Source organism: Saccostrea cucullata, unplaced genomic scaffold (genome assembly GCF_032062105.1).
Source record: "Saccostrea cucullata isolate Sc308-1 unplaced genomic scaffold, CSIRO_AGI_Scuc_v1 ctg1139, whole genome shotgun sequence".
Taxonomy (NCBI): domain Eukaryota; kingdom Metazoa; phylum Mollusca; class Bivalvia; order Ostreida; family Ostreidae; genus Saccostrea; species Saccostrea cuccullata.
This window is the reverse complement of record NW_026924508.1, coordinates 212,310-233,796: the sequence shown is the minus strand read 5'-3', so window position 1 is coordinate 233,796 and position 21,487 is coordinate 212,310. Positions and strand designations below refer to the sequence as shown.

Sequence of the window (21,487 nt, the reverse complement as noted above, 5' to 3'; positions counted from 1 at the left end):
AGACATCATGCCAAGTTTCATGAAAATTCACCAATTAATTAAGATTTTACAGCATTTACAATTCTATGTGTAATATCCTTAAAAAATGCTCCAATCTAGCCAAAACTGCACCCAAGTTTTAAGTCAAATTTTAGCCTTTTAACACATTTATATTAATCTTAATCACCTTCATAACTTTAAATACATATAGTCAAATCATAATCAAGCACTTAATTGGGTCAATTTCACTTATTTTAAAAAAATTATGTATTTCCGCGCAAAATATGACCACTTTTCACCCTCTAATTCATAGTTTCTCCAGAAATGACAAAAAAATGAAGTTCACAAATACCCCGAAAGTAGTAAAATAAAAAAGTACTGATTATTTCCTGTCCATTGAGGTATCATTCATGAAATTTGGTCTATGAATAAAAAAGTTATAAGCCTTTATAATCCTATATAGAATCATTTGTTTCAAAGGATTTTTTATGCCAATGCAAATTTACCTATCTATGACGTCACAATGACATCATAATAATGGATACCTCAATACATGTGTATCATTACTTTTCCCGTACTTTTTATTTAAGACAAAATCAGTGCTTATATACTATTATTAACTTTTAAAAAAAATGAAAATATGTGGTTTTGCAGATTAAATAAATAATCCACTAAAGTTGTTTTGTTTCCATGGTAACCATTTTGTAATTTGTAGGAAAATGAGACAAAATTTTGATTTTCCTGACAAATCGCATAATTTTGACTGTCAAATATTTATGAAATTTCAATTCTTATATCCGTGTAATCTTAATAATGCATAATTTACAAAAAAAAAGATGTAGATCTAATTAATTTGAAATTCTTAAATAAAAAAATAAAATGTATATGAGCTGCAAATTGTATATAGCAGTGCATGTACGGATTAGTCATAGCTAAATACTTTCACATTCTGATCACCTATTTAATATGTAAATTTCCTCACCCCCACCCCATCCCCCACTTCAATGAATTTTTTTTTTTAGAAAACTTTAACTTACACATTTTGTCGACTGTCACACTTTGCTGGTGCTGTTTCAAGATGTATTCAAATGGGTGTGCATTTGCTGGCCAATAGTTTTAAACACCATCTGCATGGACCTCATGTTTTTCCTCAACCAATCACCATGAACCTAAAAAAATTCAATATAATAAATGGCTCAATATCACATTTGAGGACAGACAGAAACACAGACATTCAACACGTACAATTTTACCATATTCCTTTTATGCCCATTACTTGAAATTAATTAATTTAAAAAATGATTAATCGGCTTCCACCTGAAATCACACTGTTAACATATATAGGTAATTAAGTTAATTCAACAGAATAGATAAAAATCATGTTTTACTGACAATAATTGTACATTCAACAAATACATGTAATGCAATTGCTAAAAAATATGAGAGAAACCAGTAAATGTGCATGTTCACACACATCGTTTAACTCCCAGACAACTGTAACCAGCTTCACCGCGCAACTGATCTGAAATGATGTATGTCACGTATGTGACGTGCCGATCATCGACATGTTCCAAAAAACATTAAATTGTTATTTACAAATATTGTATAAAGGTATACCTCTTGCCTCCTGTGTAACATACAAAGTCCCATCACCTATATACTGCTTAACAATGCACTGAACAGTTTTGACAACTTTCTGCTAAGTCTACTTTCACTTCGACCTTGACCCTGATTGAATACCGATCCCGAACACATTTTTGAATTTTTGTGTATTGAAAATAAAGCACAGTGGAGCATATACTTCTATATAATTGCTTCTTAATCAAATTATACATTTATGATTCTGAATAAATAAATTTTATAAATCGATACATTTAATCTACATGATACTAGTGTAAACAATGGGTGATACATGTATGAGTATGATGTCTGTTCCGGAGGGGGGGGGTCTAGACACTTTATTTATGAATCAATTTGTTTAAAAATGTGTATCAACAATTCAAGAATTGTTTTTTTCATAAATTTGAACAATTGAAAATAATAGAAAACACCAACTTTGCAATAAATTCAAGATTTATGACATCTTTCACTTACTTATAGGCTTCCTAATATGGGTACAGTCCACTAATTGTTTTCCCATAGGCGACAATGTTAACGTTTCTTCTCATAGCGATGTCCCTAATTTTCGTTCAGAAGTGAGTGACCCCTCAAATCAAAGCACATCAACTTGTCTTTCCTTGGTTAAAATCTCGAGGTGGCATGTCAGATTCGTTTTCCGGCAAAATGCGTCTGTCTGCGGGAACCTCTAAAAATGAAAGTGAAAGTAGGGGAATTTCAGAATTGTAACTGGCGTTATAATACACAAAATAATTCGGCTGATCTTCTTGATAAATTACATTTTCCAAGCTATTTTGGTAGGAAAGATACTCCTTATCAACAAGTGTGAGGCTCAGTTTAGTACATCTGCCCAATTTTTTTTATGCAAGTCTGCAAATTAAGGAACTTGGAATTTTTTCTGCACTACTTTCTTCTCCTACCGATTCTAAAAATAATTAGTGGGATGTACCCAGATCACAAACCATTAGAAGTGATTTATGGAAGAAAATCCAGACCTAATGCAAGGATTGAACGATGGCTATTAAAACTTATGACTTACAACTTCAAAGTACGTTACTCACCTGGGCATCAGAATATCGCAGATGCGTTATCACGGTTGGTGGACAAGACACCTGTAGAAAACAGTAATTCAAGAGACACTGAGCAATATGTGAAATTTATTGCAAGGGAGGCAACCCCTCAGGCACTGTCAACTCGAGAAGGAGAAGAAGCTTCAAAGAGGGATGAAGAACTTATTCGAGTTCGGAAATTCATCAAAGAGGGAAAGTGGGATAAATCATGTGTTGATTATTACCCATTCCGAGATGAACTTTGTTGTATTGGATACGTGGTGTTACGTGGATCCAGAATAGTGATTCCGAGAAATCTCAGGAAGCAGTGTGTACAGTTAGCTCACCAGGGTCATCTAGGAATCGTTGGGACAAAACAGCAGTTACGTACTAAAGTGTGGTGGCCTGGAATGGATAAGGAAATGGAGAAGTATGTAAAATCGTGTCACGGATGTCAGATTACCAGTGCGTTTCCGAAACCGGAACCAATCAGTCCTACTTCATTACCAACAGGGCCATGGCAAGAATTGGGCATTGATATTCTTGGACCGTTAACGTCTGGACAGTATGTCTTAGTTGTTGTTGATTATTACAGCAGACACTACGAGATTGAAGTTACCGAGGATATTACAAGTGGGAAAATCATTGATACGCTGGAGGTAATGTTTTGTCGACATGGACTTCCTTTACAAATAACTTCTGATAATGGACCCCAATTCAGATCTAAGTTATTCAAGGATTACTTGACAGATAACTGTATCAAGCACCGAGCAGTTACACCGTTACATCCGTCAGCAAACGGAGCGGTAGAAAGACAAAACAGATCCTTGATGAAAAAAATTCGGATTGCACATGCAGAGTCTAAGAATTGGAAGGAAGAAATCCGCAAATATTTATTTGCGTACCGAACCACACCTCATAATACGACAGGAGTACCACCTGCCGAGTTGATGTTCCGTCGGAAGCTGAGAACAAAGCTACCGCAAGTGGAAAATCTACGAGAAAACAACTATGATGAAGGAGTGCGCGACAAGGATTCTTATTCCAAATACAGAAACAAGCTTTATATCGACGAGAAACGTGGTGCATTGGATTGTGATTTAGAGCTAGGGGATTCGGTCCTCTTGAAAAAATCAGTCAAGGACAAAATGGATAAGCCGTATTATGCTGAGCCGTATCAACTGGTACAGAAAACGGGAAACAGTTGTGTCGTAAAATCGCCGGAGGGAGTGTTAGTGAAGCGTAATAGTGAATTCGTTAAAAAATATCAGGAACCGGAAAGTGTGTCCGATATTCCAGAGAATACGAGTGATCTTAGTGAACCGAGTGTCGAGACTAGTGCAAATAGTGATGATGTTCCGTCCTCTGCTCCAGTAACTCCGAGCGTAAGAAGGTCTACCCGTATACGGAAACTACCGCAACGTCTTAAGGACTTTGAAATGTGAAATTTATTTCCGTGTGAATGTGATTGACTGAAAGTTTTCTATATCTGAGACTGTAAATTGGAAATGTTTTCTAATAATATGTTGGACAGTAATTTCTTTTCAGTAATTCATTTATTTTGAGAATTGTAAAAGTTCATTCTTAGAAAAGGGGGTATTGTAGTGTATTGATATTATGGGGAGTAACTCTGAATGTGCGTTGTGTGTAAGAGTTTGTGTGCAAGAGTTATGGTTCTTAGTGTGGGTCAGGTGTCAGTGTGTATCCGACATGAGTAGTGCGTGCATGGACGTCAGAGTGGAAGCATGTGGTTATGTACCTATATACATGAATAAACTGTTAAAACCTTGATTCAATTCGAGTATTCTTCAAATGCCAACTTAAATCCTCGCTAAAAATCTGCTTATACGGTCTTATAAATGTAATAATGCAAGCAAATGGTAACATTCAGATTTTTATTCAAATCATCATTTGCTAATTTATAAGTCAAGGGTTTTTAACAAAGTTTGGTTTTGTCCTCGGTACTAATTTGTTTTCCAGTTAACATTGTACGTTTATATACTACTTATTCGATTGCTTGATTAATAATAAATTTCATGTTGCTATTTAATTGAATAATTATTTATGAAATGTTCATTGCAAGAAGAAACGTCATCATAAACCAATGGAAAGCTTTAAATAAAGCATATCGGTCATTTATTAATGAGAGATTTTTATCATGCTTAAAGTAAGCAGATGTGTATTGGGCCTACGTTTTCATTGCCTAATTAAAAGACACTTTTCTTTTCGAAGTGCCTATTTGTCTATACACATCAAACAATATTCACACGAAGCAAAAATGATTTAAACGATTTTCATCAAATAAGTCTATTAAATTGACTTTCAATTTAACTTTGAAACATATGTTTAATTAATAATTATATATTATTACTTAAGAACATTTGTTTAAACAAGGTAAGCTAGTGATAAACGAAATCATGAAACAGGGAACTCAACAGTTTTAATATTTAGTACTGTGGGGTCATTTTAATACGTGGGGATCAGTGTGTGTTGGTAAGTAAAATATTGTTTGTTCGTGGGGACATAATTTCATGGGTAACTAATATATACAAAAGATTCAATAACTATGTTGACAACTAATATCCGAGTGACACAAAAATGTGATGAGGAACAGATTGAAATAATAGGCATCTTTATATGTTGTCCTTAGATAATAATCACAAAAGGAACCCATATCTTTCAATTAACTGAAGGGTCATTCAAAATTTTAATATAAGGAAAATGCTTCACCTTCAGCCATTAAACTAAAAATTTAATGAACAAAAAATTAACTGAATGACACATATTCATTGAATAAATAATATTATAAACTGCATTATTACACCTCATATAAATATCCACTAGCAAATTTACCAAAATATAATTTGATTGGCTGAGACAGTCACTTGACCATCATGTTTACCTTGCATGATGGAGGTCCGTGTCTGCTCTGCTCCCATTCTGTATTGTTTTATGGACTTTGATATTGAATACTGTTCGTTATCTCCATATCCTTGCAACAAACGGTGTGTTTTACGTCTTGCCTTCTGATTGTGTCGTCACAATGCGTCGACCGAGATTGTACTGTTTCTATCGTTGATTTATTGTGTCTATCATTGTGCGTATTTAACATGGGGGGGGGGTTAATGATACTGCTGTGTAAATGAGCAATTGCGTGAGTGTTCGGGAGACATAAAGATTTTATTGCCCCTCTAAAATAATTTTCCCCGAGGTACATGTAAGCGCTCGGGGGGAACATAATTTTCCATGGGTTAAGAATTGTTTATGTGTCCCTCATTACCATGCTATATATGTTTATTGTCAAATTCAAAGAAAACAAAAATTGGTTGCTGTTTAATAAATCGATTGATTGATTGATTGTACATGTGTATTGTTAACGTCCCTATCGAGAATTTTTCACTCAAATGGAGACGCCACCACTTGCCGGTGGAGAGCTGCATATTTTTTCCTAAACTCGGCACTTAGGGCCATTGAGCATGGAGGGATCTTTTTCGTGCCAGTACCTACTGCGACATGGGACCTCGGTTTATACGGTCTCATTCGAAGGACCTGTCTCCACGTCCCACAGTGGGATTCTAGCCCGCAACATAAGAATTGACTCCTTATTTCGCGACACTAGAGCAGACGCTCAAACCAATGCGCCACGCGGGCGACTTTAATAGCTCAAATGTTGCAACAGGAATTTTTTTTAAGGTTATTTATAAATATAGAGACTAAAATGTTTCGTAAAACATTTCCGCTTTTTAAATGACTTTTGCATTAAACTCATAATAAGCTTTCTATATCTTGATCAATTTTATTTTCACTATTTTTGCAGCATCGTTCACCTGTTAATATGTTGTTTCACAACCTTTGTTATTTTATGTGTATATCATCTACATGTTTCTTGATTAATGCTATGGAAAATTGCTATAAAAGGTGAGGGGGAATAGATCTTCCTTTTGTTTTGCTTAAAGACAATTTAATCCAGCATATGAATTGTATTTATTTTCTTTTTTAAATAGCATTAAGAATGGTAAAATCACAGATTGTTGTGAAAATCATTACCTAGTAAACAATACATGCAAAGGTGAGTCATTGATATCCGCAAAAAGGCGTTAAAATAAATTACGGAAGCCTATTTCAGATATTAGGAATTAATGTAAAGTTATTGTTTTAGTTTGTTTTTCCGTATGTTTCGGATGTGATTGTTTCCAGCTTTGTCAAGTATGGAGGAATAAATCTGGATGTAATGAGGGATGTACATGTCCCGACTGCTATGACATGGACAATTGTTCAAAAAGTACAGGTAATTTCGGAAAAGAAATAATACGAGGAGTGATCAAAAAGTTCGCAATCTAATTGAATAACTTCCATAAAAGAAACAATATTTGGTTTCAGTATTGGTTAATTTCAAATCAGTCCTGTTCAATTTTAAAACACATAGGCCACCGTTCTGCTCATGCGCGAATCAGGCGTTACAGGAGATAACATGACCTGCTCCGTAAGATACTTCTGAGTCTTGTATTTTTTTCCCCATGCAAGTTAATTTTTATAACAAGAACAGTCCAATTGTCAGAAATTTCAAAATCTCTGCAACAGAATGGATGGATAACGTTATCCGTTTCCTGAATGAGCATGGCGACCATCATAAACCAAATCCTCTGTCTCTGGAAAGTCGTTTACTAAGTGTTCAAAGTAGATACAGTTTGGATGTCTCCTTCTTATCATATCTAATATATAAAAAAAATCTTCAATAAAAGATAACTTATGTACTTAATAATTACAATATTTTTAAGTTATCTAACTATTTTTCAAATTTTCATATTGTGACGTCACAAAAAAGGAGCAAAACATTATTCAGCATATATTATAATGGATGGATATTTATTCATAGAGCTTGTGAAGGGATATATATGTACCGAATTGTATTCAATCTAAAATATGATTTTGTAGATTTTTATTTTGAGATACTTTGCTAACTTTTTGATCACCCCTCGTATGTTCCTCAAAAATATTGTTTTAAGCAATTATTACTTTATAAACTTCAAGAAGATTGACTTAATGTATTGAATTTGATTATCTTCCAGTATTCAACATTTGACAATTATTTACAATGAATTATAAGACGACACCTTGTCATTCTTTAAAATGTATATACTGGTCCCAAAGTCTTAAAATATCCATGAAAGGGAAAAAAGTCAAATAATATTTTTTTAAAAAGCACAATAGAACAAGGTTTACTTATAGCCTTTCATGTATTTGGCCCTGTGAATTTCTCAAAAAACTGAATTAAGCTGCTTAGTTTAGTTAACAGTGCATTTGAATATAACTTAGCTCATGGTAATTGCGTATCTATATAAAAAATGATGTAGTTTTCTAGCTAGTCAATGCAATGACGTAATGAAATGCGTAATTTTCCTAATATTCCGAAAAAGTCTTCAAAAAGGAAAATTTTTAAGCTATCTTACGATATGCAATATGCAACCGCTGATATTTGTTTTAGTTTAAAGATCTGATCTAGAGAGTGCGCTGACATTATTATTTTCTTCACTAAATACACTCAAATATACCTGTTTACCTGAAAATAAACTAAGAACATTGCAATTTCATAAATCAAATTCTCCAAAGCCTGGACTTTTAGGAGAAAATTTTTAATAGGAAATGAAATCGCTAAGCCTCTAATTTATTTGAATGATTGAAATGGAACATCAAGTGCTTTTTTTTAAATCAATCAATTGTTATATGATGAGGTCTATTTTATGCATAAAGTGAAGAGATCTCTTTAAAGAGAGAGTTAAATGTGCCTTTTTGTTTTTCTAATATTCCGAAAAAGTCTTCAAAAAGGAAAATTTTTTAAGCTATCTTACGATATGCAATATGCAACCGCTGGTATTTGTTTTAGTTTAAAGATCTGATCTAGAGAGTGCGCTGACATTATTATTTTCTTCACTAAATACACTCAAATATACCTGTTTACCTGAAAATAAACTAAGAACATTGCAATTTCATAAATCAAATTCTCCAAAGCCTGGACTTTTAGGAGAAATTTTTTAATAGGAAATGAAATCGCTTAGCCTCTAATTTATTTGAATGATTGAAATGGAACATCAAGTGCTTTTTTTTAAATCAATCAATTGTTATATGATGAGGTCTATTTTATGCATAAAGTGAAAAGATCTCTTTAAAGAGAGAGTTAAATGTGCCTTTTTGTTTTTCTTTATAAATACAAGATACACTGTATTTTTAAAAATTATTAGACCAATGCAGATATTTTAGGTCAAATGAAATTGTAAATCCCTTTGATTAATGATATTTATTTGAGAAGTGGGCATTTATCTCTGAAAAAATATTTACTAAATTACATTTCAGATTATAAAACAGATGAATCAATCCAAGTGTCAACTCTGCTTTTCAAAACAGGATCTTCTAAAGAAAACTTTGAAAGCACAGAGCCGTCCAATATTCCGGTTTCCATTACATTTTCTAATGGTGGTATTGTTATCATCATATTTGGAACTCTGATATCTGTTTCACTTTTAGGCAAAGTAGCCTGGGAAATGTTTAAAAATCGCAGACAGTTATCACAATGTCTATGTAAAAATAGTGTTGACCCAGAATGTCACCAAGATACAGTTGATACTAATTTTTGAAGAAAACTTCTTTTATAAAATTTTCAAAAAAAAATTGATGATATATTCATATCCCACATAAAAAGCTGGATGGTATACTGTACGTCCGTCCGTACGTTCGTACGTCTAGCTGTTTGTACGTCCGTCCTTCCGTCTGTTACGCTTTGAGGTACATGTATCCATCTCTTATCCGTAACTCCTCTTATACCACCGAGCGAAATTAAATGATATGTTCACAGAATCTTTATAACATATTGCCATTGTGCGCCTCCTTTTTTACTTTTTGATCCGACACGTATTTTTAGGTTTACCATAGCAAAACATCGACATTGCCATTATATTCTTACCTATGACTTGAGATACATGTATGGCGGCTTCTGAATAACATTAGATACCACGAGTTTTTCCTCTTTATACGTTACCGTAAAAGAATAAATAGCAACACATGGACATTTTGGGAGGCGGGATATCATTTAGTGAGCTCATTGCTCACAGTACCTCTAGTTATATCTGGAATCCCGTAAAAAGAAGCCTTTTCGCACATTTTACATTCACTATACATACTTTGTAAAGCATACTTATTGCAGTATTTTATCTGACATGAGTGTAATAAATAATAAAGATAATTTAATTTATTTTATTTTATTTTGGAGTTGGGATTACTCCATTCTTAATAGTCCAGATAAGTATAACAGTAATCTGTGTTCCTTATCAAGAGGGTAGACACCAGTTAGACCGTTTGACAAAGAATGCTCTCTCCTCCTTAGCAACGGATCCCAACTGCGGTATCACCAGTGTCCGTCCGTGTTATACACTATTTATTGAATATATTATATTCATCGCTCGATATATATATTTTCTAAGAAATTGGAAAGAAAACAAGAAAAAACGATGACCTGTAAATGATGCAAAGGAATCAGGTCCGGTTATTTAAGGGTTAGCGTTACCCGCAAAGAGACAAGCAGCCGTACTCTTATAAAATAAGAATTTCGCATAAAATTGTTGACAGCATCACAGACTTTAGGTTAGTAAGCATATTGCGGTGATATATTGAAGAGGATTTTAATTCCATACAATTCTGATAATAATTATCAAAATGAAAGAAATTGAAAATCAATTTTGCAAAATGAAAAAAAAAAGAATTCTCAATAAATTTATAATTTTTTAATATGCAATAAAGAACAATTCAAGTCCGAAGATTAAAACGCATTTAATTAAAATCCAAATATTGTCTTTGCTAAACTACAGCAAAACAAAGCTGATATTTTGAAGAATGAACAAATGCAAAACATCCCTCATATTCTTTTCAAAAGACCACCTTTTTTGTTGGCTCAAAACATCATTTCAGGTTTCGTATTAATCAGTTAGTGTTTGGTTACACACACAAGTGCACAGGAGTTTCTTATTTCCAGCATTAAGGTAAGTCACTCCTGAAATTTGTTATATCAAGGATTTTTTGAGAAGTATATTTTGGATAAGTACTCATAAAGTGTAACTCAAAATCGCAAAGAAAATAGGGGGTCAGTGTGCATCCTACTGATCTACGGTACATTTAAGTTGACCTTTTTGCACTTAAATTTCATATCTTTGGTTAATTACTTTAACCCTTATTATATTTGATCAGATGTAAGCTTAGCAAAAAATATAATCTTATTTTACGTAAAATAGTTTGAATAATATTTATCATTAAACAAATCTTGCAAATTAATGCGCGTAAATTATTGTGCGACCTTTTTGCACTAAAAAATAACATATTTGTGGTATTAAAAAACTTAATAGGCAATAAAAAATTTTCTTATATCAAACTTTTTACGACTGAAGTGCTGATCAGTCACAAGTATCGAATAGTTTAAAATAATGAAAGAAAAAGATGGGGTCAGTGATGTTAATTTTGAAATATTTGTCAAAAAATGTGATTTTCAGGCAAAAAATGGTGTAAATTTGATCTTGACTCCTCTAATACATTTTCATTTTTTTTAAATGTTTGTTGAGGGAAGGTGTAAATCTTAGTCTTAAAATATAAATTAAGACCTATATTAAATATATTTATAAATATCAAAACAGAAAATATTCTCCGAGTAAAAGTATGTGAGGCCAAATTTCCATAACGTTAAATTTTATAAATGTGCAGATTTGCAGAATTTTCTGCTAAATATCCTTCCACCAAAAGAAATAGTCCCTCATAAATCTTGCTTCTTTGTAGATTTTTGAGCAGTTTTTTCATTGAATGTTAAAAAATTAACATTGTTTAATTTAAATATGTTATAAAAATTAAATTTTAATAAGTAGTTTTGAAGTAAAAGCTTCTGCGTGAACTTTTCTAAAAAGCTGACGAGTGACTTACCTTAACATGATTAAGTCGTCGTAAATCAACAAATAATTTTTAAAAAGGGAGAAAGTCATCCATGTGAATCATTTAAAGCGCTTCATATAGCAAACATCCGTATACATTATGAACCAACACCTTTGTGCTTTAGCGAATTCTAGTTTTGAAATTGAGGATCACATGTAGGAATATCTTGCAGGAGGCTTCGAAATAATAATATCATCGTTCTTATTCGGGACTACCTGTCCTTTCTTCACTATGAACTTAATGAATAACACGATGCCTAAAATGATAATAATTAATGCAAGAACTCCAAGAAAGACATACAACCACGTATAATCAGTCTCTGCCTCTTCAAGTTCTGATGCTGAGCCTGAAATGAATAATACCAAATGTTGAAATGTAAAAGAAGCGCATAAGAACATGATTTGCGAAAATTTATTGACTATTTGGCCAAAAATTATGATAATTGGTTATATGTGTATTTTTGTTACATGTATTTTGCACTAAAAACGCTGGTCAAAACTACTCAACCCTGAAATGTATGGCGGTACGTAGGGGATTGATAAAAAGCCAAAAACACGTGCATGTTGATAATGAAAATGTTATGATCACGTTTTATAGTGCCAAGTGATGCATTAGTAATATAAACATCGTTTTCCACATTTGCAGTCAGTATATATTTCTTTGCAATCATATGTATGGTATGGCTGACGGAAGTTACACTGAGTCCAGCAATTGAATTGCGTTAGTGAATTAAAAGGCAACAACATGTTGCTGTGCAGTTTTTCTTAAACTTTGCAACAAAAAAGGGTTTTTTAGTTGTCAGAGAGTTACCTAAAAGGTTTCCAACAAACCATGGTGGTGACGTTGGCGCGTAACAAAGTCACAAAAAAATAGGGCTTTTCATCATGCCACCTCGATTGTTGTCAAGGCATAATCACATTAGGCGCACTTGTTTAATAAGCCGGGTCAAGCCGATTAATATTCCGGAACCGGGCAAGTCACTTGTTTCAAATATATTTAAGCCGCCGGGCGGTCAGAAAGTAGCCCGGATCGCCCGAAAAATTTCGAGCGGCCAAATGAAAAGCAATATGGCGGAAAACGGAGGTAGAAATGTTCTTGATGGTGAAACATTCGTTTTTTATCATTTGTCGTAGTCTCGGTGTCAATAAACAAATACTACTGAGATAATAAGAGACTTTTACAACATATTTGTTTATAATTGCACGACAAATTTTTTTTTTTCAATTTTAAAGCTGCTTTTCAGTTCTGTGGGTAACGAGACCCTATATGCTCCAAATTCACAAATTGTACATTGAATGGAACTAGTAAATATTAAAACGAAATATATCCACTAAATCGTTGTTCTCGTGCGTTCAGATAATTTTGATAAATTTTTTTTACAGCAACAGCACCAATACCAGCCAATCCGGCTTATTTTTCACTCGTTTCAGCGACACTAACCGGGTCAATATGCCATGTGATAAAAGTGAACCGGGTCATCGCCCGGCTGTCTGAAACAAGTGCGCCCATTGATACTATTGATTATTTGAGTGTGTTAGCGCTATGACATGGCAGCTCCACCTCTGACTATTTAGCTTGTTTTCTCCTTTATTGCTATAGTTCCAGTTTTAAGATCTGTTGTGCATTTTCGTAATAGCCTTTTTAATCAAGAGCAGATTTCCATTTTTCTCAAAAGCCTTGCTTTTTTAGTAATTTTTTAAAATAATGTTTTGTTATTAGGTTTATTGAACCGTGACTTTATCGCAATTCTATTGGTACGAGCTATCTTGTTCTTGTGTTCCTGTTGTGTTTTAAGTCGTTCCATATACTTTCGTACTCATTTTAGATATATATGTTCTGTGTGACTTTATTCTGGCTCTACTGGTACGAGTTATCTTATTCTTGTGTTTCCATTGTGTCTTAAGTCATTCCACATATTTTCGTACTCAACTTAGAAATATAGTTGTCGTAAGATGTGTTTTGTAAGACCATGTGTTGCTGGTGTACCAGGTCGTACGGATACTTCTCGTTTCAGAAGGGGGACGAAGGCTGGATGCAGGGTCATCAGGTATATCCACACTGTCTGTGGTGGGCGGTTGAGATACGAAGGACATCACCTGGGGGTTAATGGAGATAACCTGGTGTATATCTTCGATGATATACTAAGGAATCCTTCATCTTCCTTGAAAGTTTCTGATGAATCATGCGAAGCTCTCCCAATCCCAACATTGATTCAAAATCGAGTAAAGAGAATTGATTATCCGAACAGTCGTAATGATTAAAATTTGTCAAGACCAAAGATCTTTGACCTAAACACAAGATCGCAACAGTGGACGCCGTGGTGGTGGAATAGCTCTTGTCTTTAAGAAGGGAATTGATGTGACCGTTCTGAACACAAACTCGGATATTTTCACTCAATTCGAACATCTAGAAGTTACAATCTGAATAGAAGACATGAGAATGAATCTATGTATCATTTACAGACCGCCACCTTCTACTGTGAATGGTTTAACTACCAGTCAGTTCTTCTCAGAATGGGACACCTATCTTGATCAGAATACTATATTTCCCCAAGACCTAGTAATCACAGGTGATTTCAGTTTTCACGTCGACAATCGTAGTGATCCTGAGGCAAGCAGGTTGTTACAATCCCTTGATGATCGCAACCTTATACAACACGTGGACGAGCCGACCCATGTTCACGGACATATCCTAGACTTGCTTATCACACGATCATCTAGTGAAATACTACATTCACGTCCTCAAGTCAAAAATCCTTCATTGAGTGATGTGAAAGGAAACTTGTGCTGTGACCACTATGCTATACATGCAACGTTCAACTGCAGAAAGCCACAACATCAACGTAAAGAGATTACGTTTAGAAGACTCAACAATATCAACATACATGACATGAGTAGAGATATTAAAAATCAACTACAAGATGAATCCGCCCGAAATGAGAACACGTCTGTTGACCATTTAGTACAAGGGTACAACAAATGCCTCTCGCATATTCTAAACACTCATGCGCCTCTTGTTAGCAAGTCAATTCATATAAGAGCTAACCCAGAGTGGTACACAGACGAGCTCAGGACAGCGAAACAACAGAAGCGGAAAACGGAGAGACGTTGGCGTAGATCTAAACTGGAAATACTCCACCAGCTTTTTAAAGCGGAATGTAAGCAAACAGGCCAATTACTACACAAGGCAAAAGAAGAATTCTATTCTACTAAAATTCAGGAATTTAGATATGATCTGAAAAACTTCTTTAGGGTGACGAATTTATTGATGGGTAAGAATCTCCTACCAACATCGCCATCAGATGAAGATCTTGCAAATAAATTTTCAACGTTTTTCATAGACAAAGTAACATCCATCAGAGAGACACTTAAACAAAAAACAGAAAAAGACAGCTAATTAGGCACAGACGTATACTATCATGGGCCTCTATTAGCTGCTTTTGAACGTACCACTGAAGATGACGTACGATCACTAATAATGAAGGCACCCAGTAAATCATGCGAACTGGATCCAATTCCTACAAAGCTACTGAAAAAGTGCCTGCATAGTTCTTCCACTTCTTAAGAAACCTGGACTAGATAAGGAAGTGTTGAAAAACTATCGGCCCGTATCCAACTTGAGTTTTATCTCAAAAATATTGGAGAAAGTTGTGGCTCGTAGGATTGATGCCCATTTGGATGCGAATTCTCTTCACGATCCACTTCAGTCGGCATATCGTCCCAGGCACTCCACGGAAACGGTCCTCATCAAGGTCCACAACGATATTGTGACAGCCCTAGACCAACAATCTTCAGTAGTCCTTGTACTTCTGGATTTATCCGCTGCTTTTGATGTTATTGACCATAATATATTGTTCCAACGCCTAACTGTGTCTTATGGTTTCCGTGATGGAGCTCTTGAGTGGATCAAGTCTTACCTCAAGAACAGAAAACAATGTGTCACAATTGGATCCGTCCGATCAGAGTCTAGACAGCTGCCTTTTGGTGTCCCCCAAGGATCTGTACTCGGACCGAAATTGTATTGCCTCTTCTCCAAACCCATTGGAATCATATGCCACCGCCATGGAATGATATATCAATGCTATGCAGATGATACACAAATCTACATGATCATAAGACCACTGGAAAATTGGAACAATTCTTTCTCTCGACTTGAAGCGTGTATTAGTGAAATTGGTTTATGGATGACATCAAACCTACTCAAACTAAACCAAGAAAAGACCGAGCTAATAATCTTCTCCACAAAGCAACACCAGAAGTATCTGCCAACATTACAACTAAAAGATGGTGATAATATCATTGAAAGCGTGCCATGTGTAAAAAATCTAGGTGCATTTTTCGATCAACACCTTACTATGGAAAAACAGGTATCCTCGGTCGTCAAGTCATGCTATTTTCAAATAAGCAATATTGGACGAATACGGCGCTTTCTTACAAAAGAAGCCTGCAAGACCATGGTGAATGCCGTTATCACTGCCAGGCTGGACTATGGGAACTGCCCTCTATATGGAGTGTTAAAGGCCTTACTAGACCGGATTCAAAAAGTCCAGAACACGGCAGCTCGTTTAGTTACAAGATCATCAAAACGGGAGCATATTACACCTATCCTAGCTGATCTTCATTGGCTACCTGTTTCTTTTCGTCCACAATATAAAATCTTGACATATGTCTACCAATCCTTACACGGGTTGGCTCCATCGTATATAAAGATCTTATAATGGAATACAAGCCTACCAGATCACTGCGATCTGAGTCAACATCACGGTTAGTTGTTCCTATGATCAGGACGAAGACATATGGTGAACGTCGACTTGGTTGGGCAGCAGCATTTTTGTGGAACGACCCTCCTAATGATATAAAGCAGGCCCAGTCCCTGGATATTTTCAAAAGACAATTAAAGACGCATTTTCATAGGATAGCTTTTTAAGTTTTAGGTGCTTAATTTTTAGCAGCAAATCATAAATCACAAATGATGTTCTTTTATTGAGTTTTATTGATGGTGTAATTGTATTTTGTAATTTGTAGTATTTTAATGTTATAATTTCCGAACACATATATGAGTAGGGGTTAATATTTTATATAAGTTTTCATAGCTTTTAAATTATGTTTACTTGCGGTTTATTGTACAGCGCTTTAGAGTTAAATTATTAATATTTAGCGCTTTACAAATTCATTACAAATTCAATACAAATTTCATATATTAATAATATTATTATTATTATCAATGACACCGATATTTATACAGCAGACTATCATACCCATATTTTCCACCCTAAAATTGAAAGATACTCTGTTCTCTAATTTGGACCGCGAGCTTGACCACTTTGCGTCGATTTTTCTCTGACACATTATCTTATGCGCAATTTTTTTGAAAATGTAGCCAGTGTTTGTCGAGACAAGGCTGTTACTGATGCGCAAGGGAGATGATGAAAATTTGTATGTTAATATTTGGGGGTATCGACATAACTCAATAACTCAGCAATTATCAGTCAAAGTCACACAAGGCTTTCGTAACTTGTTGATTAAACATGAAGTAGAATGTTTGATAACAATACTGGAAAACACTTTTGAAATAATAATTTTAATTTAATTTAAAATTTTACTATGCAATTATAATTCCTTTCATTGTACGTTCAGTGCATTTTATATATCTTGATATGTTTATAAAAAATTATATGAGTCTTTTAATATTTTTAACACTAAAATTATTCTTATATTGATTGGATGATTGTATATTGTTTAACGTCCCTCTCGAGAATTTTTCACTCATATGGAGACGTCACCGTATGCCGGTGAAGGGCTTCAAATTTTGACCTTTGCTCAGCACTCAGGGCCGTTGAGCAGTGAGGGATTTTTATCGTGCCAACGTCTGCCGCTGACGCGGGGCCTCGGTTTTTAAGGTCTCATCCGAAGGACCCGCAACTTTCACTTTAAAGTGCTGAGCGCATGGCGAAGGAACAGTTGCTACCCATTTTATCGACTAGGTCAGTCACGGCCGAAATACGAACTCACGACCTCCCGATCACGAAGCGAGCGCCCTACCGACTGAGCTACCGTACTCTTATATTAGAATATTTTAAAACAGTAAAATCATTGAAGGAAAAAGAAGGAAGAATGCTAATTATACATGAAAGTCATTTTTCAATTCTATGTGACAAAGTTTTCCTTAAACGTATTTCCTGAATGTATCAATAGATGGCAGCGGTGTGAAATAGAACAAAACATTTATTTAAAAATGATTTATGTACTATTTAAAACCATTTTCTGAATCTTTGAAAGTAGTACATGTAAGTATAAATATATATGCATCGATACTGCTGCTACATTTTTTTTTATATTTTTCAACATACATGTTGATAAAGCTGTAAATGTGACGACTTTTCCATATGTTGACGTTAAGGATGCAGGCATTTGACTAGTTAAACATTCCTCAGGATTGACTGATCCGACAATGATGCTTGTACTTCCTGTGTACACCTATTTAAACAGATTTTAGCAAAATTACAACAATTTTTCAGTCTTTGACAAATATTTAAACTATTCTATTTATACTTAAAAAACAAAAGAGCTTTTTGTGCCTAATGCTTTTGTGAGCTGCTCTATCCTGTACTCAAGTATTTCAAATGTTGAGAGCATGTAAGCTTGACTTAGTACGTATGTTAATTAAGAATCCTCCACGAGTATATTTATCACGTCTCAATAGTTAAAAATTCTCAAAAGGGCGGACAGCAAACAAACAAACAAAATACAAACAAACAAATGTTTCTTTTGAATTATTTTTTCGCTTACAGGACACTTCTTCATATACCAGGATAAAGTTTCAAATTTAGACTTATACTCGACACTTAGGACCATTGAGCAGAGAATGTTCTTTTTGAACCAAGCGCTTATAGTGATATGGAACCTCTGCTTTAAATTCTCAACAAAAATATTAATAAATTTCACTTCTGATGCCAAACCTTCGAGAAAAGAACAGTCACTACTACTTTTTATTTAAAAGGCTTTGACTTGGTTCTTTGAAGTAAAATCAAACCCCGGCTCTTCCAAGGAAGAAGCTACTTCCCTTCCGTTTAGTTATCTTGATCGGTGCTTTTTTTTTATTTTAGACAATTGAATTCTTGATATTGCATTACACTTTGGCATTGGTGCTTGCAGCTGACATTGCTTAAATATTATTATATATTTTGCTTTTAATCTTCCTTATTTTGATGAAGGTCTTAATTGTGTCCAATTCAAAAAGAAATAAATTTAAACAAAATTCCCTTTAAATTAAGACTTTGTGAACTTTGTTTAAAAAATAATATTTTTTCATTTGATGCTTTGTCAGAGGATGTAAATAAACTTTGTAGAAAAAACATTGATTCTTCTTAAAATTTAAATTGAACAACTCAAATTGTGCAGGGCCAGCAAAATGATCTTAATTTCAATTATTTTTAACTTTGTGTCTTTCTAAAATTGTCATAAATTTAATGGAACTATATTGAATTTTTCAAATCTATTTTTACAGTACTTCCCTTTTCTTATTTGGTTGAGATTCATCATAAAATATTAATTCATATATCTACACTATCAATATTGATGCAAGGTATAGCTAATTCTTACAGTTCTTTTTTTTTTATTTTGAACATATTTGAGAAAAATGTCGGTTGTTAAACTAAGTCATTGTTATGCCAAATATTACATACTGAACCCACGTAAAGAACTGTATCATTTGTCAGGATTACTCCTCTCGCAGCTTTCGTCCCGTGGGGATCCGGGTTAGAATAAGTCCTCAGTACCCCCTTGCTTGTCGTAAAGGGCGACTACATGGGGTGGTCCTTCGAATGAGACCGTATAAACCGAGGCCCCGTGTCATAGCAGGCACGATAAAAATCCCTCCCTGTTTAAAGGCCGTAAGTGCCGAGCATAGGCCTAAATTTGCAGCCCTTCACCGGTGTAGAGACGAATAATGACCCCCATCGAATAATGACCGGGGGTCATTTTTCGACAGCGAAAAATGACCCCCGGTCATTATTCGATGGGGGTCATTATTCGTCTTTACACCGGCAATGGTGAAGTCTCCATATCAGTGAAATATTCTGGAGAGGGAATTAAACGGTAAACTTTCAATCAATCTTGCAGCTTTCATGATGGAAAGTTTTTATTATGAGTATTACATATAATAATTATAATTCTCAATTCTCTATTAAACTTAAATAAAAGATGTTTACCATACAAGAAAATTGGAAGTTTGTAAGATTTATCATGGAAGCTTCAGCATCATATAAGGTGACGTAAGTGTAGCTTCCTTTTGTCCCTGTGAATACACAATGCAACGTGCCATCACCTAAAGCAGATTTAAGATTATTTACAAATTAAGAACCACAATTATCATCATATATTTATTGAAAATAAAGAAAAAAGAATTGTTACTTGTATGTAATGCTTTGCGATGCGTTTTAAATTATAGTCAGACAATATATTTAAAACAAATTACATGTACAATTTAGTAACCACCGACAAGTTTATTATATCAAATAACCACAAATCAAGTTAATTGGAACACACTTTAGTAAGAATGGAAATAGAAAAAAATGTAGGTTTCTTTCAGAGGACATTTTCTAATATCAGTCTAATGTGTAAACATTGACACGGTCAGCCATAAAGATTCATTTAAACACTTTGGAATTCATATCAGACCCGAAAAAATTGTACGTGTAAGATTATTTTTACAAAACTTGCATAGAATCTGCAGATACATGTAGCCTGTTTATATCACTAAGCATAAACAAAATATAGTAATACGTACCGGAGAACATTGGGTTATCTGTGCACAGGGTGTCATTGTATTTAAAAAGTGTTTTGTCTGTACATGTTTCCAGAGAGGTATCCGAACACGCTAGTCCCGTGTATGTGTATGAAAACGTTCCTTGAATACTTGTTGGACATGTGATCGTACCCGAGACTTCGTGTCCTATAAGATACAAGTAGAGTATATGTAAAGATTTTTTTTTCAAAAAATGATGCAAATATCTTGATATATACAGAATTTTTCTGTATAAGTTAGGGGTACGATTCTTTCAAACATGTCAACATTACATTTTCTCTTTATTTATGAATGTCGCCTCTGGTACATATATGTAGGTTGTGTTATCTAAAACATTTGTTCTATTCCTTAATTTTTCTTGTCATTCTCAAATGAGGAATGAGCCCAATCTCCTTGAATGTGTAGAGGGAGCTAAAGAAACATACATAAATCTGGAAATACAACAAACGAACTCTTTCTTTCTTCATACTGTATCTCTCCTTCTTTCAACATCAGAGACAAAAGTTACATTTATTCAAAATTTATTTCCAAGTCAACCATTAAAAGGGTGTAAAATTAAAAACTTTATCCTTTTTCTGAATAAGTATCGTTATGATATAGACTCGAAGATTTAAAACTACATTATAAGGATTTGAAATAAGTACCGGATTTAAGCGCTACATGATATCTCTCCATTCCTAGATTGGATGTGTCACTGCATACTTCACTTAGACTAACACTGGTGACTGAGATATGCTTTAGGAGAACACGCTCGTACACCGATGGCTGTATTTCACTTCCAGCTTTAAAAACAAATATAAGAACGCCTAACAAGTGCTGATTGACTCACTGATTACTTTACATATTTATCATTTAAAAATCATAGATAATAATATCATGGAACATATCATGGCTTTTATTGACAGAATATTACCAAATGTGTAGAATCGTTTAATAAAGTTAATAATTTCATATAATATGCGTAATACGTACCTGTGTGCATTTTGAAGAGATATTTGTAATTGTTCTGTAGCGTGAAGCTCATGCAGGTATAGATATACGTATCCACAGTTGTAAATGGACGATAAATACCA

The 21,487-nt window shown here is 34.2% G+C and overlaps 2 protein-coding genes across 2 annotated transcripts; one reads left to right on the top strand and one right to left on the bottom strand.

The window, feature by feature from the left end:
- Positions 1-2,539: 2,539 nt before the first annotated feature.
- LOC134266586 (uncharacterized protein K02A2.6-like) lies at positions 2,540-4,090 on the top strand. The gene has a single exon (XM_062748809.1). It carries the CDS (start codon positions 2,540-2,542, stop codon positions 4,088-4,090), a length of 1,551 nt encoding a protein of 516 aa, XP_062604793.1.
- A 15,692-nt stretch (positions 4,091-19,782) lies between these two features.
- On the bottom strand, positions 19,783-21,487 carry LOC134266585 (uncharacterized). Its single transcript, XM_062748808.1, has 4 exons — positions 21,387-21,487; positions 21,059-21,196; positions 20,397-20,561; positions 19,783-19,934 (listed from the first exon to the last, which is right to left on the bottom strand). Exons 1-4 carry the CDS (start codon positions 21,436-21,438, stop codon positions 19,783-19,785), a joined length of 507 nt encoding a protein of 168 aa, XP_062604792.1. The 5' UTR covers positions 21,439-21,487.

What these genes read in the sequence shown, in the direction of transcription:
- LOC134266586 (XM_062748809.1), top strand. Translation starts at nt 2,540, where the DNA reads ATGTACCCAGATCACAAACCATTAGAAGTGATTTATGGAAGAAAATCC.
- LOC134266585 (XM_062748808.1), bottom strand. Translation starts at nt 21,438, where the DNA reads ATGAGCTTCACGCTACAGAACAATTACAAATATCTCTTCAAAATGCAC. An exon ending in TCATGTAGCGCTTAAATCCG is followed by an intron (nt 20,562 to 21,058) that starts GTACTTATTTCA and finishes TGTATCTTATAG; the next exon opens with GACACGAAGTCTCGGGTACG. An exon ending in AGATAACCCAATGTTCTCCG is followed by an intron (nt 19,935 to 20,396) that starts GTACGTATTACT and finishes AATCTGCTTTAG; the next exon opens with GTGATGGCACGTTGCATTGT.